At 41.9% G+C, this 27,538-nt stretch overlaps 1 protein-coding gene across 2 annotated transcripts; it reads right to left on the bottom strand.

The window, feature by feature from the left end:
- On the bottom strand, positions 1 to 26,636 carry LOC133554954 (interleukin-17 receptor E). Of its 2 annotated transcripts, XM_061904282.1 has the most exons (17): positions 26,183 to 26,636; positions 19,529 to 19,544; positions 19,356 to 19,445; positions 18,673 to 18,761; positions 18,496 to 18,588; positions 18,311 to 18,413; positions 10,096 to 10,244; positions 9,952 to 10,020; positions 9,807 to 9,867; positions 9,346 to 9,527; positions 9,224 to 9,271; positions 5,301 to 5,346; positions 5,073 to 5,224; positions 4,935 to 5,000; positions 4,783 to 4,834; positions 1,770 to 1,877; positions 1 to 1,574 (listed from the first exon to the last, which is right to left on the bottom strand). In XM_061904282.1, exons 1-17 carry the CDS (start codon positions 26,276 to 26,278, stop codon positions 700 to 702), a joined length of 2,295 nt encoding a protein of 764 aa, XP_061760266.1. In that variant the 5' UTR covers positions 26,279 to 26,636; the 3' UTR covers positions 1 to 699. The 2 variants fall into 2 exon arrangements, with proteins under 2 accessions (XP_061760266.1, XP_061760267.1); XM_061904283.1 differs by lacking the exon at positions 19,529 to 19,544 and having other exon boundaries at positions 26,183 to 26,635.
- Positions 26,637 to 27,538: the final 902 nt, after the last annotated feature.

Consider the following 27,538-nt stretch of genomic DNA (forward strand, 5'->3'; position numbering starts at 1 on the left):
TATAATTCCATTTTCATTTATTTATGAAAGAGACGTTTTTGTTAACATGTTAAAGGTGTTTAATGATAATACAAGCATGTTTAACACATATAGATTCCTTTCTTTCATGAAGACAACCATATAAGTTGGTGTATTACCTGATTCTGATGACTTGCGTTGATTGGAATCAGACAGTAGTGCAGATAACTTCCACACTTTCAAATGGAAGAGAAAAAAAGTCCTTTCTGTCCAATATTACATTCAAATGGTTGGTTTTCGGCATCTTATTTGTCCAGCTTCCATAATTGTTTTTATACACTTTACAAGAAATACATTGAAGGAAAACTCCGTAGCTTTCTAGCTTGTGTGTGCTAGCTTTCTGAGACTCGTATTTTGTTAGCGCAGGCAGGATGGAGCAGGGCTTTCATTGTGAAGACAGTAACTGTGCGGTCGATCTTTAGGGTTTTGATAGCATCTACGGCGTGAGAGTGTTGGAATAAAAAGTGTTTCTCACCTTCCTGCCGGTCGTTTTTTCTTAATGAGCTCGCAGCAGCCAGCGCCATATAACAAGATTGTCTGGTGCCGTGAATGTCAATCCAGGGACAAAAGTATTGTCATAGTGAAGACTAATGATTGCTCATTTTTAGGTCTGCTTTTGTAACGCCTGGCTGGCGATCGACTGTCACACCCTCCACGATCGACCTAATGGACACCCCTGCTTTAAAGCATCTCTACTGTCCTTTGCGAGAGAGCCTCATCCTCTTGCTTTGTTCCTTGTGTATTTTGTACAGACATCATCCGCCTGAAGGACGTAACTCTGCACTTTGGACCTTTTGTCCTATGAGTCTGAGGCAACAGCGTTTGCAGTTTGTCCGTTAACTGGCGCACAAGCCACACTGACATCCCCTTTGACACAAGTCTGGGCCAACAGTGCCACCAAGATGTAGTACTGCTTCTCCTCATGCCTCCTAGCTCCCGGATCAGACCACTGAAGTCCTGAGGGATACAGTAGCGGGGAACATCTCGGAAAATCTTTGGGAAGTCCCTGCTGTGGCAGAGGCGCTGGAAGTAGACGAATGCGACTTCCTGACCTTTGCGCTCGTGTAGCGCCCCTTCTAGGCAAGACAGAGCCGCTGTGAACACCGGCTCTATCACTGCAGAAGGACTGTCCTGCATTCCACAGTCTTTGTCCTTGCATGTTCTCAAACGATCCTCTTTATTCAGTTTACGCCTTGCATCGTGTCCGCAATCATCTTCCATTTTGTTCTCACTGTTTTCGTCATCTTTGCAATGTCTTGTACGCTCCCACCACTTCTGACACGTCCTTTCAGCTTCGGGACTCCAGATGATTAATACTTTTCCTTGTGCCTCGCGCACGGCCTCCCACTGCCCGTACAGCCAAGGAAGCGGTCCTAGATCCGCTACAGCAGTCCCGGTGCCGGCCTGTCTCTGTGAGCTTTGGGCAGACAGCGCCATGTGGACCGTGGCACTCAGATCCCCCTGAAGCAGAGAAGCCAGGGCACATGCAGCAGATATGTGTGCTGACTGCTCCGACGAGCACACTAGCAACACTGGCTTCTGGATATACAGCCAATCTATGAATGATCATACCAAGAGAATCACATTTATCATCAGGCAGGTGAAAAGTATAATTATGGTTACTATTGGTACGCTACTGATAACTTTATTCAGCTATAAAACTACACTTAATGGGATTTTGTAAAAAACAATATGCTAGGAAGTAGCAATGAAATGAAATAAAACAAGTCAATATGAATGATTTAACTAACCTGCAGCTCCCCTCTTGGTTAGAGAATGGATGAAAAGTCCCAAAATTGCAACAACACCTAGAAGAATTAAAATTGCCACAGCTTGTGCACCCCACCTGATGCGATCATCTGCATGATAAAGAGGCAAGGGAGGGGAGTTAAATTCATCATACATGCATGAGTCATGAAGGCATGAGATGATACAGTTTGTATTTGTGGTTAGGATTGAGCATCAGGCATTGATGGGAACCAAAACTAACATTTCGAATCTTCCCAAAATTTTGTATTTTTTAGAGGTCGATTCCTATTTTCGACGCTCAGTCGACAAGAAAAAATAGCTGCCACAGCTAAATGTTTACAGTATCTCCATACACAGTGTGGAGATACTCGCCTAGGTAAAACATCCTCCATCGCAGCAAATAAAGTATTTTTTTTTAAATAGTACTATCACTGGGGGAGCCCTCATTGACTACATTGTTAGCGGACATTTTATGTAATTGTTTATTTACAACTTAGAATGCATAAAAAAAGAAAAACATACAGTACGTATTCATGTCTTATAAAGAGATTGTGAATGATAGACAATTTTGATTGATACTTTTATTAGTAGATTGCACAATTCAGTACATATTCCGTACAATTGACCACTAAATTGTAACACCCGAAGAAGTTTTTCAACTTGTTTAAGTCGGGGTCCACGTTAATCATTTCATGACATCTCTGTCTAATTTTCAGTATGATTGATCTAATAATATGGTCAGAGTGCAGACGCATTCCCATTGTGACGTCAATCTTCGGAAATACCCAAAGGTATTCAGAGCGGAATATTCAAAATGAATGGCCGACTGAATTTGTGGCATTTTGTAATGTTTAAACAGTGTTTGTACATACTTTGCAGATTGTAAATACAATTTGAAACTAAATTGGCCCTAGTGTGTGAATGTTGTCTGTCTATCTTTGTTGGCCCTGCGATGAGGTGGCGACTTGTGCAGGGTGTACCCTGCCTTCCGCCCGATTGTAGCTGAGATAGGCGCCAGCGCCCCCCGCGACCCCAAAGGAAATAAGCGGTAGCAAATGGATGGATGGTTGGTTGGTTTAATGGATACCATGAAACATAATTAGGCATATAAAGTCGACTTGTTTTTCCACTCTACTGGTACATTAAGAAGTATAAATGGAAGCATGTTACTGCAAAAAGTAAGCAGTTATTAACAGGAAAATAAAAAGTAAATTAATAAGTGTCTAGAGATAGACAATATCATAACAACACCTGCAGCTATTTAGCGAACACTGCCAGGCATGCACTTTAAGGGAAGACGGATCGATCCATTAATTGTTAGTGTTGATACCAAGAGTAATATGATCAATACTACAGGGATTATATGGATATTTTTATTTTCCTAACATCTTTTTTTGTTGTTTAGGATAAGGTTTGCAACTTCAGGGAATATGCCCCTGGACACAGAAGGACTTTGATGGCCTAAAAAGTTTTGAGTAATCCATAGCGCTTTTAGTTTTGGTTTTGTTATTTTGCACTGTTATTTTGTCATTTTCAAACAATTGTATGTAATAAAAGATAACAGGAAACTAATTTAAGGTGGAACTGCACTGGTTCTGGAATGTTGCCTATTGTTCACAATCATTATGAGAGACAAAACACACATTGTTTTTTTTAACGATTTTAAAGATAAAAAACGCTTGAAAAGATGTGGCTAATGGGAGTCAGCATTGTAGCCTTCGAGGCCCTCTAAAACAACTTCAAAGCCCTCCAGCAACGTTTTATATACACACTGCAAGTCTATATATTATGTAGTAACAGAAATGTTCATAAAAATCTAATATGCTCAATATTTACCATATTTTTGTCATTTTAATCTAATTTCTTCTGCACATTAATTTCTGTTTCCATAGCAGTGCACCTCTGACTTCTGGTAACAACTTGTGTTGCTACTACTGGAATCAAACACGAGTGTGTGTTCTAATCATGCCGAACTCAGTGACAGACAATGAAGACGACTATTTTTGGACAAATGAGGATTTACAACCGTATACTTTTGCACAAAGGAAAGGGGGGAGCAGACAGAAGCTGGGAGAGTGGGATGAAAGCAATTTTGATGCTATAAATGTGGAACTTGGAGCCAAGGTTTAATAACATAAATGGCGTGCTTACCCAAACTGAACTGGAAAAAACTTCCCTGGCAGGTGGACCAAACGGACAACTGTACATCGAGTGAGTCACATTTTAATATTGATCATGATACACGCAACACATCAGACTTGTTATTACAACTACAGTATATAAGCTGTCTGGCTAGCTGTGAACAAACAAAACATACAATTTGGGCTAATATTTTACAGAAACTGTAATATGATTGTTCATGATTTTCAGTCAGTACAAATTTGTCCTATCGCACTGTTGTGTAATTACAAACAAATGCGTTGTGTTGTTGTACAAGTTGACAGAACGTAAATAAAGTATTGTTGGCGGTTTTTGAATGAATTTTCAAAGTGATTTTGAGGTAAAAATGAGTGCTCTCATTAGCTGCATTACTAGCCACCTAGAACGAGCTGATTTTTACATGTAAGAAAACAACAAATTTTGTATTCTTGTCTCTCATAAGACTTGTGAACCATTCCAAAAAACGTGCAGTTCCCCTTTAAATATAGTGTTGATATTGTTAAACTGTCAATAGCACTCAACATAACTACACAAACATATATTACAGTTAATACATTTGATCACTACTGGCCGATTTCACTCATGGATGATCTCTTTTGAAATCGGCAACTTTGGAAAGAAATTTTAGAGCATAAATATTCAAGTTTAAATGATTGATTTCATTATATGGGTTGAAAATAACCTTGTGAGAAATTTATAGTACAGTTGTTGACCCATCCTATTAAAATAACCGGAATCAATAATTGTTGTGAATCGGAATCAAAACAAGGATCCAAAATAGGAACCGGAAGTGTCAAAATTAAAATAATGCCCAACCTTACTAGCGGTAATAATTTAAATCTTAAGCATACTCACAGTCTGGACACATAATTCTTTTTCCATTCAGGGCAGGATCTGACTGCCACACCTACACTCGTTTAATTAATACAAAAAGGAGGAGGAGGGGGGGGGGAACAGCACCATTATTCATGAATGAGATTTGCGTAGCATAACGTGATGAAAGTTACCTGCACACACGGCCTCTCTGCAATCGAGTGAAGATGTACTCTTATTTTGATCTCCCAAGTTGCCTCCTGCAAGATAAAATAGAAGTTTCATTTCTGTGACTCGCAATGAAACAAATTGCTTGTTTGGTGAACAATTACCGCCTTCTCTGAGAAGATGCGGCCTCTAGGTGCACATTCCTTCTCTTTCAGGATGCATAGCTGAGCTGAGAATGTGACTGGGACAGTAGATGTGACACATACGGACAGGATGTACTGCTGTGGTTCCACATGAGCCTGCCATGAGGACATATCTGCAACACAGTGAGGCATTCAGACTCCTCATTGTGCATCCTGCATCAACAACAAAGTTCCATGCTTTCAACTCACTAGCCTGGAAGGGGCAGGAGATGTTGTGGCTTCCTTGTAGAGAAAACTGCAAAGATAAAAGTCAATTATAACCAATGTGCCAGTTAAAAAGGCAGCAGGCATTGCTTTAGGCAGAGGAGGAGGGGGAAGAGGCCAGTGAACCGTAAAACACAGGGGTGCTCATACTTTTTGCTTCCAAGGGCCAAAGTTAAAATGTGCCAATACCCTGCGTGTTAAACACAGCATTTTTAATCATACAACAGCACCATGTTAGGAGTTTAGCCCCATACCGCCATATTTAAATATATGGTAGTAGACCTCATCAAATTCAATAGATGGCAACAAGTTAGCCAGTAAAAAATGTTTTATCTTACTGTAAAAACCTGGCAACCCAGTCACCAGAATTTCACCATAACATTGGCAGTGTTTTTTTTTTATACCAAATTACTGTAAATTAGCATACATTGTTGTCGTTTTTACAGTAAAATTCTGGGGACTGAGCTGCAAGTTCTATTTAATTTCAGATCAACATGCCACTGTATGGGTCACTTTCTCCGAGGATGAGCCGTTTTAGGAGACAATGTACAGGAGCAAATTAATCACATTAAAACCTACGCCCGGTGGGCGCAATCAGTAAACTGTATATACAGCTGTGTGATTGGCCCATCTTTTTATCTTTCTGGAGCGTATGGGTATGGTTTTGAGATTGAGACATGATTATGTGAAACTATCGAGGGACGCAGTGCAATGTCGGGGGACATGTGTGACCTTAGGGGAGGGGGGGGGGGGGGGGGGGGGGGTGACCGCTGCCCTGTGGTACTGAATACACTGAGTCAGGGGACAGACTTCAGTTGTGAACCAGACCACCACTATGTTCCGGAATCATTCTTACCCTCCTAAGCAACATGACAGATTGCCAGTCCTTTGTGGCAGAAGTGGGCAATAAAACTTGTCCACGGCAGAGAGATGGGTCAAGCGTTTTATTCAACCTACTTGCTTTTTTCAGAGAAGGACGGAGGTCTCTTTTGGAGGGGGGCTCACCTCACCTTCTCGAACTGGAGGCTGGGTATCGGGCCTTGGTGTATTTTTGTCCCCTGATTTGGGGGAAACGTGTTCTTCGGACTGAGAATTCAACCGTGGTTTCCTACATCAACCACCAGGGAGGTCAGCGGTCATGGTTCCTGCACAACCTGGCACACAAACTCCCCCTATGGGCTCATGCTCAGGGTGTATCCCTGAAAGCCATCTATTTGCTGGGGGAGGTGAACGTGGCAGATCGCTTGTCCAGGGGCAGCCCCAGGCTGTGGAAATGACAAATACACCCAGATATTGTGGAAACCATTTAGTCTCGATTCAGACTAAATGGCCTCACAGCAGACCACGCACTGTGGTACCCAATAGCGGAGCCGGTGGGAACATTGGGGGTTGATGATCTTTCAGGCCGGTGGCCCCAGAGCCTGCTTTATGGGTTTCCTCCCTTCACCCCTTTACCAGCCGTTCTGGCCAAGGTGAAGATGATGAACGCCAGGGTTGTGCTTGTTGCCCCAGATTGTCGTAGATGGTGACCTTGCACAGGCTGCTGGCAGGAACCCCATGGTGTCTGACATGCCTTCACAGGCTGTATAAGGGCAGTTCCAGCACCAGAACCCGGGGTTTTACAGGCTGCATGTCTATCCCGTAGATGGGGCATGCCCTGCAGCTAAAATCCTGCTGTTATGGCTACCTGGCAGGGAGCCAGAGCTCCCTCTACCAAGGTGATTTACGCTGGTAGATGGAGACACATCTGCCAGTGGTGTGCAGGAACCCAGTCTCCTGTGGGACACAAAGGGTCCTCTTAGTTTTACAGACACGACAGAAGAAAGGGCTGAAAGAAACCACCTTAAGAGGCTACGTGGCGGCCATACCTGCCCGATCTGTGCATCAGTCTTGTCTGAGATTAGGAGGAAAAGGATTTGTCATCTCTCTTCTGCCTAATCCAGTTATTTTTTTTTATCATAGATGTTCCCTCGCCCTTTTGTGTTGAAGCCCTTTCATCTTCCTCATAAATCTGAAGAGGCAGCCTAGTTGCACTAAGTGTCTGGCCGGGTCCCTGAGAATGTATATTGACCACACATGCCCTGTTTAACAGACTGATCAGCTCTTTGTGTGCTATGGGGAAGCTAAGCTGGGCCAAGCTCTGTCCAAGCAGCGTTTGTGCCACAGCTCTGGCCTATGGTGGTACTGGGGCGCCTCCGTCTAGGGGAGTGTTGGCCCACCTCACCAGAGCAACTCTTGGACGCTCTTCAAGGGAGCTCACTTGGAGGACATTTGTGCGGCGGCCAGTCGGGCCTCTTCTGGGACCGTCGCAAGGTTTTAAAGGCTAAATGTTGCTCCATCAAGGGCCTCTGCCATTCTGGAAGAAGGCCAGTGAACCATGCTGTCCCTGCCATGCTGGACCGTAGCTTCAAAGAAGTGGGTGTGAACCCTGCTGAGGTGGACCACCGCTTCAGGGTTGGTATTTACCAGGTGGTTGTGTTTTATTGATTAAGGAGGTTCTTTTTATTGGGACATTTTTCTCAGTGGAAAATGGTTTCTGTCACAACAGGTGGCCTTTATCTGCCTTTGGCTGTTTAATCACAGCCTAAGGCTATGTTTTGAGCCAAACTGCTGTTCTCAGAGTTTTTGGCCTCACTTTACCTCCTGTCTGACCTAATTTGGTATACCGTTGACCTGATACAGTATTAAATAGAACGGATGGTTACGGAAGGTAACTAAATAATTACTGTGAATAGAAAACTGTACGACTTTTATCTTTACAGTATCTTTGCTATCATTTTTACCATCATATTTGTCCATATCATATTTACTGATGTTGCTCTATTGTTGTTGTTATTGTTGTGTTTGTATGGCTGTCTTATCCCCCTCTTGTCCCCACAATTTCTCCCTCTGTCTTCCTTTTTTTCTCTTTCTATCCCCTCCTGCTCCGGCCCGGCTGCACCAAATGATAACATAAATACATTAAAATAAAATCAAATACAAATAAGGCAACAAGAGAAGTGTCCTACAATACTCTTTTGTGAAGTAAATCTGAACAGCCGATATGGTCATCTACTTCAAGTATATGATTCGCCTGAGAAGCTGGACAGGACAAAAAAAATTTAAATAAAATAAAAAAATCTTTAAAGTAAAATTCTGGGGACTGGTTTGTTAATGTTTTTTTTTACCTACAAATCTGTGTGCGTTGTTTTTACACTGCATGGAAAAACGTTCCCACGGTTATTTCACTCTAAAGTTTTAGCAACAGAGCTGTCAGTCTTTTTTTACAGTAAAATTTACACTAATTTATTTTGCAGTGCATTGCTGTAAATGGAAAAACAATACCACTTTTATCATCACAGTAAAATTCTGCCGACTGAGCTGCTACTTAAATTTAAGTGTCAAATATACGGCAATTGTTTTCACAATGCATTACTGTAAATGGGAAACCGGTAACACTTCTTTTCTACAGTATAATTCTGGGGACTAAGCTGCTAAAAATGTTAAAGTAAAATCTATGTTTGTTGTTTTTACAGTGCACGGTCAATTGAAAAACAGTACCACTGTTATTTTTACAGTATTTTTTTTGTAACAGAGGTACCAGTTCTTTACAGTGAAATCTATCATTTATTTCACAGTACATTGCTGTAAATGGGAAAAAACAGGACCACTGTTACTATCACAGTAAAATGATTGTGAAGCTTGAAAGAGGTCCGTATGAATTACCATTAACTTTGATACACATTACATTTAATTGATTGCATCAATTTAGCATAAAAGGAATGATGAAACAGGCTTGAATGACATGCATCACACATGATAAATGTTAATTTGTGACTATATATAAACTATATTTATTGCACTCTCAAAGCACCCATATGGATGAGTTTGTGCACATATGTTTATATGTTCTTCTGTTGCATACTCACCTTCACACACATTTGAGGGTGTTTGTCCACAGACGATGTGTTGAATATCTGAAAAAACATCAAATCAGGTAATCGATTATGCTGTTAAACATAAAACCCGAATTGAACTCTGTGGAAAGTACCAGGATCCGCCCATCTTCTTCCCCTGCCAGTGTGGAGTTGAGTAAGGGGATGCAGAGTTGTTTGTGAGGCCTCCAGCAGAGGGAAGCAAAGATCTTTAAGTCTCCAGCTGGACACAAAGAGGTCCAAGTAAAACTGGACTCGAACAATTGCACTTCAGAGGAGAGCCAAACATCTTGTGCATCTGTTGGCATATGCAATGCATGTTTGGATTATGAAGTGTCGACAAATCAACAAGATCATTTTACATGACTGATTATGTGCATTCAATTGGTAAAATAGAAGGCATGTGCAGAAAATAACAGGATTCTGCATGAAACTGTGCTAAATCACATTTTCTTGTATATTCATGTCCATGTCACTGATTTAGTTAAGCGTGGACAATCCGCCATTTGTGTCTGCGATATGCAATAAAACGACTTGGAGTTTTTTTCAAATAAAAATTGAGATGCCTGTTTTTTACCTGCCACAGTGTGAAAAGGGCACACCGGTTTCCGCCGGGCGTCTGTGAATGTGTAATATACCTGGCAACAGAGGACAACACAATCAATCAATCATTCTCTCATTCACAATTGTAAACCCACGACATTACAAAACTTGTGACATACTTGTACACAGACACATGGAAGTAGGTAGGGGAATCTGAGAAGAGCAGAGTTTGATTGAGCTGGATCAATCTGAAAAACAAAAAAAATATATATATTTTTTTGTATGGTTGTGTGCATAATTTGAATTGTGCCACAGACTCTTACAATAGTTAGATTGGAATGTGACCCTTGAATGCAGTAGTGTGCATTCTGTTTGTAACACCACCTTGCATGGACTTTATCCTCAGACTGTACCGTTAGATTGAAGGATTTAGATGCATTGTCCACAGACCAATGAAAGATTGGTATGGGATCTAGAAAAAAAGTTACACAGAAAATGGAAGCATTTAAAAAAAAAGGAGCTGAAACACATAACATTGTGATATACGCCCATCCATCCATCCATTTTCTACCGCTTATTCCCTTTCGGGGTCGTGGGGGGCGCTGGCGCCTATCTCAGCTACAATTGGGCGGAAGGCAGGGTACACCCTGGACAAGTCGCCATCTCATCGCAGGGCCAACACAGATAGACAGACAACATTCACACTCACATTCAAACACTAGGGCCAATTTTTAGAGTTGCCAATCATCCTATCCCCAGGTGCATGTCTTTGGAAGTGGGAGGAAGCCGGAGTACCCGGAGGGAACCCACGCATTCACGGGGAGAACATGCAAACTCCACACAGAAAGATCCCGAGCCTGGATTTGAACCCAGGACTGCAGGAACTCCGTATTGTGAGGCAGACGCACTAACCCCTCTGCCACCGATATACGCCTCCATGCGTAACGTCCAGAATGATGGACATCATCACCATTAGGCTTGGGTATTTTTTTTTCCATAATTTACAGAATTATTTGAGAGCGAAGGACACACGCAAAGGCAGTGACACTCCTTAATTATTTACAGAGCATGTAAATGATTCTCTAAAGAAGCTGTGTGTTTACACTACTGGTTACATCAGAGGGGTCCAAACTTTTTCCACCCCAAATTCTATTACTAACACTTTTATACATGTGGTACATTTCAAAAAGTATTCTATTTACTTTTGTAAAAGTAAACCATTTGAAAAAAGCATTAACATCTTATTTTTTGTGTTCTAGGTAACAAAGCAAATATTTACCGTAATCTCTGATGATATATTTTATGTTTTCATTGTTGTGCTTTGCAACCAAAAACTGACATTTGAATGAATATTGGAATATGTAACGTTTAAACAGTTGTATTAATACTAGAGTCATTTATATACTTAATTATGGAAAATGTAGTCAATGAAGCCAGAGGAAAACACTTGTAAAACCTTACATGTACACTAATGACAATGTTAGTGTAGTTGAGTCACACATTCTATAACTAAGAACTTTTTAACTCATCACAAGTTGCATTAAAGTTAAGTTAAAGTACCAATGATTGTCACACAAACATGAGGTCTGGTGAAATTTGTCCTCTGCATTCGACCCATCCCCTTGATCACCCCCTGGCAAGTGAGGGGAGCAGTGGGCAGCAGCGGTGCCCCGCCCGGGAATCATTAATGGTGATCTAACCCCCAATTCCAACCCTTGATGCTAAGTGCCAAGCAGGGAGGCAATGGGTCCCATTTTTTTTTACAGTCTTTGGTATGACTCGGCCGGGTTTTTAACTCCCAACCTACCAATCTCAGGGCAGACACTCAAACCACTAGGCCTCTGAGTAGGACTTGCTATTTGCAAAATGAATTTTTGTCTCTTAAATATGGAGGGTCAAATGAGACAAATTAAATAAATGAACAAATATTTGAATAATTACATAGATGTGTCGGGCTTAATCTCCTCTCTGAGCTGCAACCTTATCGTGGTAGAGGAGTTTGCGCGTCCCAATGATCCTAGGAGCTATGTTGTCCGGGGGCATAAAGCCCCCTGGTAGGGTCTCCCAAGGTAAACAGGTTCTAGGTGAGGGATCAGACAAAGAGCAGCTCGAAGACCTTTATGAAGAAGAAACATCATGGACCCAGATTTCCCTCGCCTGGACGCGGGTCACCGGGGCCCCCCTCTGGAGCCAGGCCCGGAGGTGGGGCACGATGGCGAGCGCCTGGTGGCCGGGCCTGTTCCCATGGGGCCCGGCCGGGCACAGCCCGAAGAGGCAACGTGGGTCACCCCTCCAATGGGCTCACCACCCATAGCAGGGGCCATAGAGGTCGGGTGCATTGTGAGCTGGGCGACAGCCGAAGGCAGGGCACTTGGCGGTCCGATCCTCGGCTACAGAAGCTAGCTCTTGGGACGTGGAACGTCACGTCACTGGGGGGGAAAGAGCCTGAGCTAGTGCGCGAAGTCGAGAAATTCCGGCTGGATATAGTCGGACTCACTTCGACGCACAGCAAGGGCTCTGGAACCACTTCTCTCGAGAGGGATTGGACCCTCTTCCACTCTGGCGTTGCCGCCAGTGAGAGGCGACGGGCTGGGGTGGCAATTCTTGTTTCCCCCCGGCTCAAAGCCTGTACGTTGGAGTTCAACCCGGTGGACGAAAGGGTAGCCTCCCTCCGCCTTCGGGTGGGGGGACGGGTCCTGACTGTTGTTTGTGCTTATGCACCAAACAGCAGTTCAGAGTACCCACCCTTTTTGGGAACGCTTGAGGGAGTACTGGAAAGTGCTACCCCGGGTGATTCCCTTGTCCTACTGGGAGACTTCAACGCTCACGTTGGCAACGACAGTGAAACCTGGAGAGGCGTGATTGGGAAGAATGGCCGCCCGGATCTGAACCCGAGTGGTGTTTTGTTATTGGACTTTTGTGCTCGTCACAGTTTGTCCATAACAAACACCATGTTCAAACATAAGGGTGTCCATATGTGCACTTGGCACCAGGACACCCTAGGCCGCAGTTCCATGATCGACTTTGTAGTTGTGTCATCGGATTTGCGGCCTCATGTTATGGACACTCGGGTGAAGAGAGGGGCGGAGCTTTCCACCGATCACCACCTGGTGGTGAGTTGGCTGCGATGGTGGGGGAGGATGCCGGACAGACCTGGGAGGCCCAAACGCATTGTGAGGGTCTGCTGGGAACGTCTGGCAGAGTCTCCTGTCAGACAAAGTTTCAATTCCCACCTCCGGAAGAAATTTGAACATGTCACGAGGGAGGTGCTGGACATTGAGTCCGAGTGGACCATGTTCCGCACCTCTATTGTCGAGGCGGCAGATCGGAGCTGTGGCCGCAAGGTAGTTGGTGCCTGTCGGGGCGGCAATCCTAAAACCCCTTGGTGGACACCAGCGGTGAGGGATGCCGTCAAGCTGAAGAAGGAGTCCTATCGGGTCCTTTTGGCTCATAGGACTCCGGAGGCAGTGGACAGGTACCGACAGGCCAAGCGGTGTGCAGCTTCAGCGGTCGCGGAGGCAAAAACTCGGACATGGGAAGAGTTCGGGGAAGCCATGGAAAACGACTTCCGGACGGCTTCGAAGCGATTCTGGACCACCGTCCGCCGCCTCAGGAAGGGGAAGCAGTGCACTATCAACACCGTGTATGGTGCGGATGGTGTTCTGCTGACCTCGACTGCGGATGTTGTGGATAGGTGGAAGGAATACTTCGAAGACCTCCTCAATCTCACCAACACGTCTTCCTATGAGGAAGCAGTGCCTGGGGAATCTGTGGTGGACTCTCCTATTTCTGGGGCTGAGGTCGCTGAGGTAGTTAAAAAGCTCCTCGGTGGCAAGGCCCCAGGGGTGGACGAGATCCGCCCGGAGTTCCTTAAGGCTCTGGATGCTGTGGGGCTGTCTTGGTTGACAAGACTTTGCAGCATCGCGTGGACATCGGGGGCGGTACCTCTGGATTGGCAGACCGGGGTGGTGGTTCCTCTCTTTAAGAAGGGGGACCGCAGGGTGTGTTCCAACTATCGTTGGATCACACTCCTCAGCCTTCCCGGTAAGGTTTATTCAGGTGTACTGGAGAGGAGGCTACGTCGGATAGTCGAACCTCGGATTCAGGAGGAACAGTGTGGTTTTCGTCCTGGTCGTGGAACTGTGGACCAGCTCTATACTCTCGGCAGGGTTCTTGAGGGTGCATGGGAGTTTGCCCAACCAGTCTACATGTGCTTTGTGGACTTGGAGAAGGCATTCGACCGTGTCCCTCGGGAAGTCCTGTGGAGAGTGCTCAGAGAGTATGGGGTATCGGACTGTCTTATTGTGGCGGTCCGTTCCCTGTACGATCAGTGCCAGAGCTTGGTCCGCATTGCCGGCAGTAAGTCGAACACATTTCCAGTGAGGGTTGGACTCCGCCAAGGCTGTCCTTTGTCACCCATTCTGTTCATAACTTTTATGGACAGAATTTCTAGGCGCAGTCAAGGCGTTGAGGGGTTCCGGTTTGGTAACCGCAGGATTAGGTCTCTGCTTTTTGCAGATGATGTGGTCCTGATGGCTTCATCTGACCGGGATCTTCAGCTCTCGCTGGATCGGTTCGCAGCCGAGTGTGAAGCGACCGGAATGAGAATCAGCACCTCCAAGTCCGAGTCCATGGTTCTCGCCCGGAAAAGGGTGGAGTGCCATCTCCGGGTTGGGGAGGAGACCCTGCCCCAAGTGGAGGAGTTCAAGTACCTAGGAGTCTTGTTCACGAGTGAGGGAAGAGTGGATCGTGAGATCGACAGGCGGATCGGTGCGGCGTCTTCAGTAATGCGGACGTTGTACCGGTCCGTTGTGGTGAAGAAGGAGCTGAGCCGGAAGGCAAAGCTCTCAATTTACCGGTCGATCTACGTTCCCATCCTCACCTATGGTCATGAGCTTTGGGTCATGACCGAAAGGATAAGATCACGGGTACAAGCGGCCGAAATGAGTTTCCTCCGCCGTGTGGCGGGGCTCTCCCTTAGAGATAGGGTGAGAAGCTCTGCCATCCGGGAGGAACTCAAAGTAAAGCCGCTTCTCCTTCACATCGAGAGGAGCCAGATGAGGTGGTTCAGGCATCTGGTCAGGATGCCACCCGAACGCCTCCCTAGGGAGGTGTTTAGGGCACGTCCAACCGGTAGGAGGCCACGGGGAAGACCCAGGACACGTTGGGAAGACTATGTCTCCCGGCTGGCCTGGGAACGCCTCGGGATCCCCCGGGAAGAGCTAGACGAAGTGGCTGGGGAGAGGGAAGTCTGGGTTTCCCTGCTTAGGCTGTTGCCCCCGCGACCCGACCTCGGATAAGCGGAAGATGATGGATGGATGGATGGATGTCGGGCTTAACGGTGGAAGAGGGGTTAGTGCGTCTGCCTCACAACACGAAGGTCCTGCAGTCCTGGGTTCAATCCCAGGCTCGGGATCTTTCTGTGTGGAGTTTGCATGTTCTCCCAGTGACTGCGTGGGTTCCCTCGGGGTACTCCGGCTTCCTCCCACTTCCAAAGACATGCAGCTGGGGATAGGTTTATTGGCAACACTAAATTGGCCCTAGTGTGTGAATGTGAGTGTGAATGTTGTCTGTCTATCTGTGTTGGCCCTGCGTTGAGGTGGCGACTTGTCCAGGGTGTACCCCGCCTTCCAAGGCCCAATTGTAGCTGAGATAGGCGCCAGCGCCCCCCGCCACCCCAAAAAGGAATAAGCGGTAGAAAATGGATGGAGATAGATGTGCCATTAACCAATTTTAATTTGAATAAAACTCAGAAATGTGGTATCATGTATGTCAATTACTTTTTTGAATAATTACAATTATCATTCAACTAATGATTTCAATATTTATCAATTATTTAATAATTGTATAAATATTGGTTTTATTATTTAATTATTTATTTCAACATTTCAGTAAGCTTTGTGGCAGCACTTCTTGAATGTATTGCATTTGTCACACATACCACAATTTGAGAATCACTGCTCTGAAATATTGAGCACAAACTTTTGAAAAAATATGAGTATATACTCATTAGAAGTCATTTTTTGAAAATAATTCCAAAGTTCCAGACTTCAGACCAAAGAAATCATTGGACGAGATTAGCCCAACCCACTGACTTTGATGGTTGAGTTTGAAAAAAGTAATACATTCATATAAGCCAATACATTTATTTAAAATCACAAAATGATGAAATTAAGAATTAATTAAATAAATAATTAGGTCCTGAAATAATAAATAATATGATAAAATAAATTAAGATACTTTTAGAATAGAATAGAATAGAATGTACTTTATTGATCACTGGGGGAACTACCCTCCCCTCCCCTTCGTTGAGGTGGGCGGGGTTTGGTGGTAGCAGGGGTGTATAATGTAGCCCAGAAGAGTTCGGAATACATGGTATTTGTTCTGTTGTGTTACAGTGCGGATGTTCTCCTGAAATGTGTTTGTCATTCTTGTTTGGTGTGGTTTCACAGTGTGGCGCATATTAGTAAGAGTGCTAAAGTTGTTTATATCACAACCCTCAGTGTAACCTGTATGGCTGTTGAGCAAGTATGCCTTGCAGTCCTTTATGTGTGTCGGCAGAAGCCTCATACAACATGTGAATGGGCTGGTAAGCTGTTTGTTACGGTTGTAGAGGGTGCTAAACGCATTGTCTTCACAGCACACATTTATTATTGTTGTTTGGGTGAAAACCAGCAGACAGTTGAGAGAATGGTTGCTCTGAAACTCTGTAGTCTCCCGGAAAAATTGAGATGGTTGGCAAACGTGATGTTGTCAAGCGGCATTCAAATAAAACTCGCGGGCCGCACTAATATTAAATTTTCATATTAAGTTGCAGCCCGCCGCGTGTCTAAAACCCCTGGTCAATATATAGCACAAAGTAAAAAAAAACTTTGTACACTGTGTTATTTCATTTTAAATTTCAAAAGAGTCTTGTGGCTCCCATAGTTTTCTTTATTTTGTGAAACGGGTCAAAATGGCTCTTTGAGTGGTAAAGTTTGCCGAACCCTGCTGTAGATGATGGTACATATGTACAAAATAAACCAAATGATGTTAGTACATCAATCGAGGAAAATGATCAAACTACATACATGGCATACTGTAATTTGATTATGATATTTTTTTATCTTGATTGATTGAAAATGAACACCATTGAGTTGACTGATGAACATTATCACATCATTCATTCAGAAAATATAAATAACGACAAATAAAGATAGAATACTATTAACCGCAACATGTAAGTGTAAAAAAACTACAACATTATGATTTGTACATTTTCAGAATGTGCTTCTTCTATTTTTAAAACACAGAAAACAATCTGAAGGTGTCTTTATTTTTAAGTTATTGTGCAGGGATTTTACCAGTCTGGCCCACTTGAGAATAGATTTTTCTCCATGCGGCCCCCAATCTAAAATGAGTTTGACACCCCTGTTATAAGCGCTAACGTCAAATACCTATTTAGTGGTGCCGTGATCACAGACAGCTAACTAGCTAATGCAGCTAGTATTGACATACTGAGCTACGTCACCTCTGAGTTGGTAAAAGTTAATTCTAAATTATAAATCATGCCCCTCATTTGTAAAGTATAAGACTTAAAAACCAAGAACTTTGTCAACTTTGAGGTTCAACTTAGACATGGAGATGGCGAGAAAAACACAAAAAGACAATGATTTGTGTAAAAATGTTTTACCTGCTTCAGGATTATGATTAATTCTTCTCTTGAAAAGGGAATAAATGAAAATCCCATCAGTCAGCATTCCAGTGAGAGAAGACATTGTACAGTAAATTATTGGTTAATTATTTTTATAGTTTGTATTTCTTGTTGAGCACTTAGCAACACTGCTACATGGTGCTTATACTGTTTTACTAAAGCTGAATCTGTGGAGCACACAGCTTCTAAAACTTGTAGATCATCCTCTGCATATTCAAGCTCAAAACATAAGGTTCTGATCCTCATTTGTTAAAACGTATTATTTGTTGGCTCTCATAAAGTCTGCCATCATAGTAGTTGTTGTCATCTTTGAAGGGTAAAGCAAAGGTTTTGATGCATCTGTGAAATTAATACGCCATTCACTGTATGGTTAAAATGATCAGAATACGTAAATATTGCATATTATAAATGTGCCTGTTATTACATTACATAAATACTTACAGCATGTATATAAAACATTGATGGAGGTTTTTATATGTTTTTTGAAGCATTCTAAAAGGCGGAGTAGAGTCCCATTAGCTCCAATGCTTGACTTCTGATTGCGTTCCTGTCTCACATAAGGATTGTGAAAAAATAGGCAACATTCCAAAAAAAGTGTTTTTTTTCTGTAAATAAACTAATGACACATTTAATAACACATGTATGTATTTAATTCCAAATACAATTATTGAATGAGACGTTTAGGTAATCATTTAGAGCTGTATCTATTTGTTTTTGTCCCAATTTCTCTCCCTACTTAAAGGACCCCTTTACTTCCTGGTTGTGGCACACCACGGCATTCACTCACTGGCTAGTTCAGATATCATAAAATATGCATCATGTTTTGAATGATTAGAAGTTGCTACCTGGTATGGTGTAATTAATGCTGCAGCTCATTGATGTTGTGCTGTAGGAAACGGTGACAGGATGTTGCACCTCAGCCTTCACACAGTCATAAACAAGCTCCCACTGGAAAAACAGAATAATTGTAATATTCAGGAACATGGAGCAAAAGGTGTAAATCTGTCTGTAACAGGAAAAAGGATCTTACCAGGGTTAAACTACCATTGCTGTGTGTTTGGCTATTTTGGGTAACCTCGTTACACCAGACTCGGATTTCATCTGGGTTCTTTTTCACGTGCCACTACAGAAATTAAACAAAGATGATCCTATTGTTCAAACGGACTCAAGAACAACAACAAAAAAAAACAAAAACATCAGCACAGACATTTTTCCTAGTTCTTTTGTATTTTAGGACAGGCCGGATGATCTCTTTCCCCAAGGAACGTACTTCAATGGTTGGGCCCTGACGGAAGTCTGGAAGAATGGGAAAATTTCCTCAGACAAGCAACACTAAAAGGACTAAAATGATGATAAATTGTGTTCACATAAAATACACAATACATACAATGTCATCTTGTACTTCACTACTTTCAAAAAGGAAGTGTTTACTTTTACTGCATTAGAGATTTCAATATCTAATATTTATTGACTGCTCTTAGGTACTCTAATGAGATTTCACAACTCTATCCCCTAGATCTGTTCCTGCACCTACTGTTATCTAGCCCATTCTGGACTACAAGTGAATGTTCCATCTGTTGCTGCATTTCACACCCTCTCTAATCTATCCCCGATTATCTGTAATTCTTCTCTGTCAATCCCCTTTTAAAACATATATTATATTGTAGGGTTCAAAATAAAATTTTAATTTATAAATGGACTACACATTTGATCCAATGGAAAAAGAAATACCCAATATGTGTTCACACAAGAGTTTTAAATTGTGTGTAAATTGTTAGTTGATATAACAAAACTATGAATACAACCTACCATGTTTACACTAAATATCATACTTCAAAATAAGAGAGTACTTTGCAACAAGTAAGCCTTGTGTTGTGTTTTGACTCATACCGTCATCTTCTACGCCAACATGGACAGTGACACATTTGGTATCCGAGTCTCGACGAGTGGTTTTCACAGGGCAGGGGTCTTTAGAATATTCTAAGTACACAGAGGAAGTCTTCAATGAGGAGATCAATAATAATACTATTGTATAATTAGCATACAAACTGAAAAAGACTCACCATTTTGAGCTGCCCTCTAAAGCGGGTTTGGAAAAAATGTGATAAAGAGGGAAAATATGAGTAAAAAAATCTTACAGTTAATTGAGAGAGAAAATGTTTAAGATAAATTAATATGTCAGTTTTGATTATATAAACACAATCTAACAAATCCAAATAGCTGACAAGTCTAGTGAGCCAGCAACTTTAAAGGAGACATATGCAATAATGTGGCCAGAAATGGTACTGGAATCACGGTCAAAACTCTGTAGCCCCCCCCCCCCCCCCCCCCCTTCTCTCTCCCTGACTGACGTTAGATACGCAGCTGAATCCAGCTCGATCGACTGGGCCCCTCCAAGAAACATCAAGCTTCCACTGCCTCTTACTGGGGTTGAGGTGCTAAGACCATAATAGCTGAACAGACAAGCGTTTTGTCAATAACAAATCTCTAACCAACCCATTTTACACAGATATTAGGCTATTTTCAGGAAGATGTACGTCATGCCTGCGTACAATAGCACAACAAATATTTAAGCTTATCGTCAGTATTATCAGAAAACAAAGACCAAAACAAACTACAACCAATGATAGCAATGGTTATACTGGTGAAAATAAGTAGAGCATGCTTAGCAGCCTAAAGTTTGCGCAAAACTAAAGAGGAGACATTTAACCAAGGTATGCCTATAGACTACATGGATGAGGAATTATTTTATCATGTCTTTTGGCTGTTTCCATACGTTTCATACCCATTTTCTCAGCGTATTAGCATATTGAGACGAAAAAGGCACTGACACTACCCATATCCACATTGGTTTCATTTGTCGAAAATACATTTAGGCCTGTCAGTTGGAATACAAATCGACATACAGGCTAACGGGCAAATATTTCCCCCGTTAGCCTGTATGTCGATGTGTCAGTGACCGGGCTAGCATGCAAAGCATTACATTAGGAGCACCATCAAAGCATTTGTTGCATGAACATACAAACTTTGTTAGACAAGATCATGGACTGTATTGTACAATATGATTTATATACAAAATGTCAATTTCCATTAATTATAACTAACTGTGGACCAGCTCTATACTCTCGGCAGGGTTCTTGAGGGTGCATGGGAGTTTGCCCAACCAGTCTACATGTGCTTTGTGGACTTGGAGAAGGCATTCGACCGTGTCCCTCGGGGAGTCCTGTGGGGAGTGCTCAGAGAGTATGGGGTACCGGACTGTCTTATTGTCGCAGTCCGCTCCCTGTACGATCAGTGTCAGAGCTTGGTCCGCATTGCTGGCAGTAAGTCGGACACGTTTCCAGTGAGGGTTGGACTCCGCCAAGGCTGTCCTTTGTCACCGATTCTGTTCATAACTTTTATGGACAGAATTTCTAGGCGCAGCCAAGGCGTTGAGGGGATCCGGTTTGGTGGCCACGGGATTGGGTCTCTGCTTTTTGCAGATGATGTAGTCCTGATGGCTTCATCTGACCGGGATCTTCAGCTCTCACTGGATCGGTTCGCAGCAGAGTGTGAAGCGACCGGAATGAGAATCAGCACCTCCAAGTCCGAGTCCATGGTTCTCGCCCGGAAAAGGGTGGAGTGCCATCTCCGGGTTGGGGAGGAGACCCTGCCCCAAGTGGAGGAGTTCAAGTACCTAGGAGTCTTGTTCACGAGTGGGGGAAGAGTGGATCGTGAGATCGACAGGCGGATCGGTGCGGCGTCTTCAGTAATGCGGACGTTGTATCAATCCGTTGTGGTGAAGAAGGAGCTGAGCCGGAAGGCAAAGCTCTCAATTTACCGGTCGATCTACGTTCCCATCCTCACCTATGGTCATGAGCTTTGGGTCATGACCGAAAGGATAAGATCACGGGTACAAGCGGCCGAAATGAGTTTCCTCCGCCGTGTGGCGGGGCTCTCCCTTAGAGATAGGGTGAGAAACTCTGCCATCCGGGAGGAACTCAAAGTAAAGCCGCTGCTCCTTCACATCGAGAGGAGCCAGATGAGGTGGTTCGGGCATCTAGTCAGGATGCCACCCGAACGCCTCCCTAGGGAGGTGTTTAGGGCACGTCCAACCGGTAGGAGGCCACGGGGAAGACCCAGGACACGTTGGGAAGACTATGTCTCCCGGCTGGCCTGGGAACGCCTCGGGATCCCCCGGGAAGAGCTAGACGAAGTGGCTGGAGATAGGGAAGTCTGGGCTTCCCTGCTTAGGCTGCTGCCCCCGCGACCCGACCTCGGATAAGCGGAAGATGATGGATGGATGGATGGATACAACTAATAAGAAAATGTAAATGCCTGACTTCCCTATCAAGTAAGAAAAATCTTCTCTGCCTTCAATCATCTCAATCTTTCAAAAAGGTATCCGCGATACAAATCTTTGTTTTGTTTCTGGGGGCGTTTTAGATTTACTAAGGTCTGACTTGTTTGGAAACTTTAACAGTGGTAGTAGCTAGACGAAGAGGGAGGTGCGTAACTGGCAACCTCGATTGGACACACTCACGGACTTTCTAATTGGTCAAACAGTGGAGGGCGGGACATCGAAATGAAAACAATAACAATATTTCGGGGCTGTAAATCTAATTTTGAAATGAGCATATCCCGGCTGAACTTGTTAGCAGTTTTAGAGGTATTCGAAAAGAACATGATTTATTAACGCCTTTTGACATATTGGGACCATTTAATGATGCCCTGACATGAAACTATTACATATGGCTCCTAATATGGACAATTTACTGGAACAAAATAGCATTTCTCAAATTTCTTACAAAAAATACCACCTCAAAAGTACTTTGCTTCTCATCAATACATTAGCATTAGTATTCTGGTGTCGATTTATTTCCATTTTTCAGAGTCCTTGGTTGGCAAATTTGCATTGGTACAATTATTTCCTATAAATATAATTCTGTAATATAATTGCATTTTGTAATACAATTTCCAGAGTTCCTCAGTATCAATTAAATGCGTCCATTCACCCGCGTACAACTCGTAGTACTCATTTCACAGTATGAGATCCAATGGGGCCAACAAACAAAACCCACCTCTAAAACAGCATGGAAATGTATCTTTTGTTGGCTATCAACAGAACATATGAACTGTTACTAGACAAACAATAAAAACACAAAAAATAATGTCAATGACGGATTGATTAGTGTGGTAATAATGACAATGGAGACATATACAGTATTGCATATATTCACACAATGACACTTTACTACTGAATTTTAAAACAAGAACTAAATCAAAAAACCTAACAAAGATAATCATACATCTCATTTTTGATTGACATTATAAGAGAGGTATTCAATACAGTATATATTCTGCAATATGTTCTTGTGCTTAAAGACTGTAGTAAGTCCACTGTAACATTCCTTTGGCTTCTAAGCTGGCTTTTCACTTTCTGCTTATAGACCATTTAGCTGGGTTGATAATTCATATGGAATGAACTAAGTTATTTAATTATGGAAAAATTACATCATCATTTGAAACCCATGAAAACTGCATTTATACATTGCCTGTTCTTAAATAGAAATGTTCCAATCAGGGTTTTGTGCTACTGATTCCGATACCGATCATCCATGAGGTAGCAAGCCTCGCAGTTAGCTTAGCTATTTGCATGCCTGTACCTTTGCTTCCGATGTAAAATTGTTTCGCCTCGTCCTCCAGTGATAATACGACTTGATAAGGATACTTAAGTAACTAAGAAATGCAGTTTGACGATTTCCACTATCACTAGTGTAAAAATAATGCTATTTGGTAACAGAAGAAGAGAAAAGTCAAACACAAATACAAATAGACGGGAACAGAAATTGAAAGAGTAAATGAAACCAAATTTCTAGGTATAATGATTGATTGATCATGTAAAAAATATACAACACAAAGTAGCAAGAAACACATCAATAAAGCAAAATATGTTCGAAACTAAAATCACTTCATATTCTCTACTGCTCACTAGTGTTACCATATCTGAGTTATTGTGTAGAAATATGGGGAAATAATTACAAAAATACACTTCATTCAATAACTGTCTTACAAAAAAGATCAGATAGAATAATACATAATGTTGGATATAAAGAAGATACAGACCTTTTATTCATTGAATCAAAATAACTTGAAATTCTATGACATAGTGTATTTGCAAACAGCTAAAATCATACACAAAGCAAACTATAATCTGCTACCCAATAATATACAACCATTCTTCTCAACAAAATAGGAGAAATATAATCTTAGAGAAAAACTTTTAATTTAAAAAAATTGTACGTACATACAGCACTTAAGACCTTCAGTATATCAGTATGGGGAATTAAACTATGGAATGGATTAAGCAAAGAAATCAAACAATTTACTAATATAATCTGCTTCAAATTTAAAGTGTTTACAAAGTACAAAGAACCATGATAAACATTGTGAATGTATCTCATTCATCTATTTCCAAGATAATTTTACCATGAATTGATTAACCTGGACCCCGACTTAAACAAGTTGAAAAACTTATTCGGCTGTTACCATTTAGTGGTCAGGTGTACGGAATATGTACTGAACTGTGCCATCTACTAATAAAAGTTTCAATCAATCAATCTCATCATATGAAATATAACTTACTCCACCAATTATTATTTATTTAATTTTATTGTTATTACTTATGGAGTTTATTGAGAAAAGGAAGTGATTAAATAAGCTCTGCTCATGTTGTATGCTTGCATGTTCCACATAAACTCAAAACTCAACTACAAAAGTAGGACATTGAAATGATTGACGATCCCTAAAAAGTAAGGCACTATGCTTGGAGGTTAATGTTGTAGGCACAATACCAATGGCGCGCAATTTGCAAAATGCGCAACCGCATTTTGCAAATTTAATGTCAAATCAAATCAAATCAAATGTTTATTGGATTCATCACTATACAGTGTACATCCACGACTAAACTACTGACTAAACTACTACCAAGTGTGGATTCAGGCCGGGTGGCCTATTACAAGTTCTATGTAACCCTACATTATTTCATCCATCCATTTCTACCGCTTATTCCCTTTTAGGGTTGCGGGGGGCGCTGGCGCCTATCTCAGCTACAATCGGGTGGAAGGTGGGGTACACCCTGGACAAGTCGCCACCTCATATTGTATAAATAGTAAACCAAGTTGTGGTAGTAGTTTAGTCAGTAGTTCTGTAAGTTCCAGGTAACCCTACATTATTATATTGTATAAATAGTAAACCAAGTTGTGGTAGTAGTTTAGTCAGTAGTTCTGTCATGGATGTACACTATATAGTGATGAATCCAATACAATTTTGATTTGATTTGACATTAAATTTGCAAAATGCGGTTGCGCATTTAGCAAATTGCGCGCCATTGGTATTGTGCTTACAACATTTATAATGACAAGAAAAGGTTTGTTTGCTGAAACTACGGACTAAACTACTACCAAGTGTGGATTCAGGCCGGGTGGCCTAATTCAAGTTCCAGGTAACCCTACATTATTCCATCCATCCATTTTTTACCGCTTATTCCCTTTTGGGGTCGCTGGCGCTTATCTCAGCCACAATCGGGGACAAGTCGCCACCTCATATTGTATAATCAATCAATCAATCAATCAATCAATCAATGTTTACTTATATAGCCCCAAATCACTAGTGTTTCAAAGGGCTGCACAAACCACAACACAAACCACTACGACATCCTCGGTAGGCCCACATAAAGGCAAGGAAAACTCACACCCAGTGGGACGTCGGTGACAATAAAGACTATGAGAATAGTAAACCAAGTTGTGGTAGTAGTTTAGTCAGTAGTTCTGTAAATGCCAGGTAACCCTACATTATATTGTATAAATAGTAAACCAAGTTGTAGTAGTAGTTTAGTCAGTAGTTCTGTAAGTTCCAGGTAACCCTCCATTTTTATATTGTATAAATAGTAAACCAAGTTGTGGTAGTAGTTTAGTCAGTAGTTATGTAAGTTCCAGGTAACCCTACATTATTATATTGTATAAATAGTAAACCAAGTTGTGGTAGTAGTTTAGTCAGTAGTTCTGTAAGTTCCGGGTAACCCTACATTATTATATTGTATAAATAGTAAACCAAGTTGTGGTAGTAGTTTAGTCAGTAGTTCTGTCGTGGATGTACACTGTATAGTGATGAATCCATTAAACCAGGGGTAGGGAACCTATGGCTCTAGAGCCAGATGTGGCTCTTTTGATGACTGCACCCGGCATTCAGATAAATCTTAACTGACATTGCTTAACATGATAAGTAATTAATAATTCCGCTGGTTATCAAAGTGTTAAAAATAACGTTGAAATTATAAAACATTCTCATGCATTTTAATCCAACCATGCGTTTTCTATCACACCTGTTCAATATGTCGCATTAATGGTAAGAAGTATTATATTTAAAATTGATTAACTTTAAAATAACAATGTTATAGTAAAATAAGAGACTTATTATACTCTCAAAATGTTGGTCTTAAAAATGCACGCATTCAGTTGTATTCAGTGTTAAAAAAGAAAATATGGCTCTCACAGAAATACATTTAGAAATATTTGGCTTTCATGGCTCTCCCAGCCAAAAAAGTTCCCGACCCCTGCATTAAACATTTGATTTGATTTGACATAAATTAGCAAATTGCGCGCCATTGGTTTTGTGCTTACAACATTTATAATGACAAAAGGTTTGTTTGCTGAAATATGTCTCTAATTTCCACTCACCTGGCATGAAAAACTCTTCCCGTCCAGGAGCCGTGGACACGCCAAAACCAACATGGCGACAATTCCCAGCCACAACACACGCCCCAAAGTTTGCATTGTTAATAGTTTAAAATAAATACAAGCCAAGATGACGTTGACGTCTTTTTGTCCATGTTGCTTGACGTGTCGGACAATAGCTGTGTGTGTTGACACAAGTCACCCATGTGGGAGGAGGGCAAACTTGTTTCTTTGGCGAGGAGTTACCGCCTATCACGCCATCACGCACACCTATGGCGGGCAAACAGTGTGTAGTGTTACACACACTAACGAAACGCCCACGTTGGATTACAAAAGGAATCTTTTGTGGCTACATCTTGTAAATTCTGTGTTCTATTTACAAATCTGGCCAACGTCATCGGTCTTATTTAATCTAACAATTGACTGGATAGATGATATATTAAGAGCAAGCACGTGGTGTTAAAAGTTTAAAGAGTAGAACGCCTAACAGGCAATCAGGTCACTTCCTGTGGTGTGCAGGAAACAAACTTCACTCGCATGTGTTGTAAACACAATACCAATGACGCGCATTTTGCGCATTTAATGTAAAATCAAATAAAATGTTTATTGAATTCATCACTATACAGTGTACATCCACGACTAAACTACTGACTAAACTACTACCACAACTTGGTTTACTATTTTTAAAATATAATAATGTAGGGTTACCTGGAACTTACAGAACTACTGACTAAACTACTACCACAACTTAGTTTACTATTTATAAAATATAATAATATAGTTACCTGGAACTTGAAATACGCCACCCGGCCTGAATCCACACTTGGTAGTAGTTTAGTCAGCAGTTAAGTCGTGGATCTACACTGTATAGTGATGAATCCAATAAACATTTGATTTGATTTGACATTAAATTTGCAAAATGCAGTTGCGCATTTTGCAAATTGCGCGCCATTGGTATTGTGCTTACAACACATGTTGTAAGCACAATACCAATGGCGCGCAATTTCATGCTGCAAGCATGTTTTACAGTCAGTCAAACAAATATTTGGTCAATGAAGTTTCAAAATAGTTACTAAACCTAAATCAAAGCTGATGTAAAAAAAAAAAATCTGAACAATTCAATTATACTAGTCATCGTTTTCTTGTGACAGTGGACCAACTTGTAGAACCAGTGTGTACAGTAGTTATCTGTTCACACTACAAGCTCAAGAGTGAAACCGTGAGAGCACTAAAAAAATAGAAACTGAAGTGTATTATTAACTCATACGTATGTTCTACATATGGTGAATGCTCATATTCATCTTAGAGAAAGCAAACCCTCAAGTTTTGAGTACACAGTGGTATTTTGGTTTGAGCAAA

Source organism: Nerophis ophidion, linkage group LG06, assembly GCF_033978795.1.
Source record: "Nerophis ophidion isolate RoL-2023_Sa linkage group LG06, RoL_Noph_v1.0, whole genome shotgun sequence".
Lineage (NCBI taxonomy): Eukaryota > Metazoa > Chordata > Actinopteri > Syngnathiformes > Syngnathidae > Nerophis > Nerophis ophidion.

Excerpts from the sequence above, each read along its gene's own strand:
- LOC133554954 (XM_061904282.1), bottom strand. The coding sequence starts at position 26,278 with ATGCAAACTTTGGGGCGTGTGTTGTGGCTGGGAATTGTCGCCATGTTG. Across the intron at positions 5,347-9,223 it reads ACCCTCAAATGTGTGTGAAG|TTTTCTCTACAAGGAAGCCA; the intron begins GTGAGTATGCAA and ends TTATCTTTGCAG. Across the intron at positions 5,001-5,072 it reads GCATCTTCTCAGAGAAGGCG|GAGGCAACTTGGGAGATCAA; the intron begins GTAATTGTTCAC and ends TTTATCTTGCAG.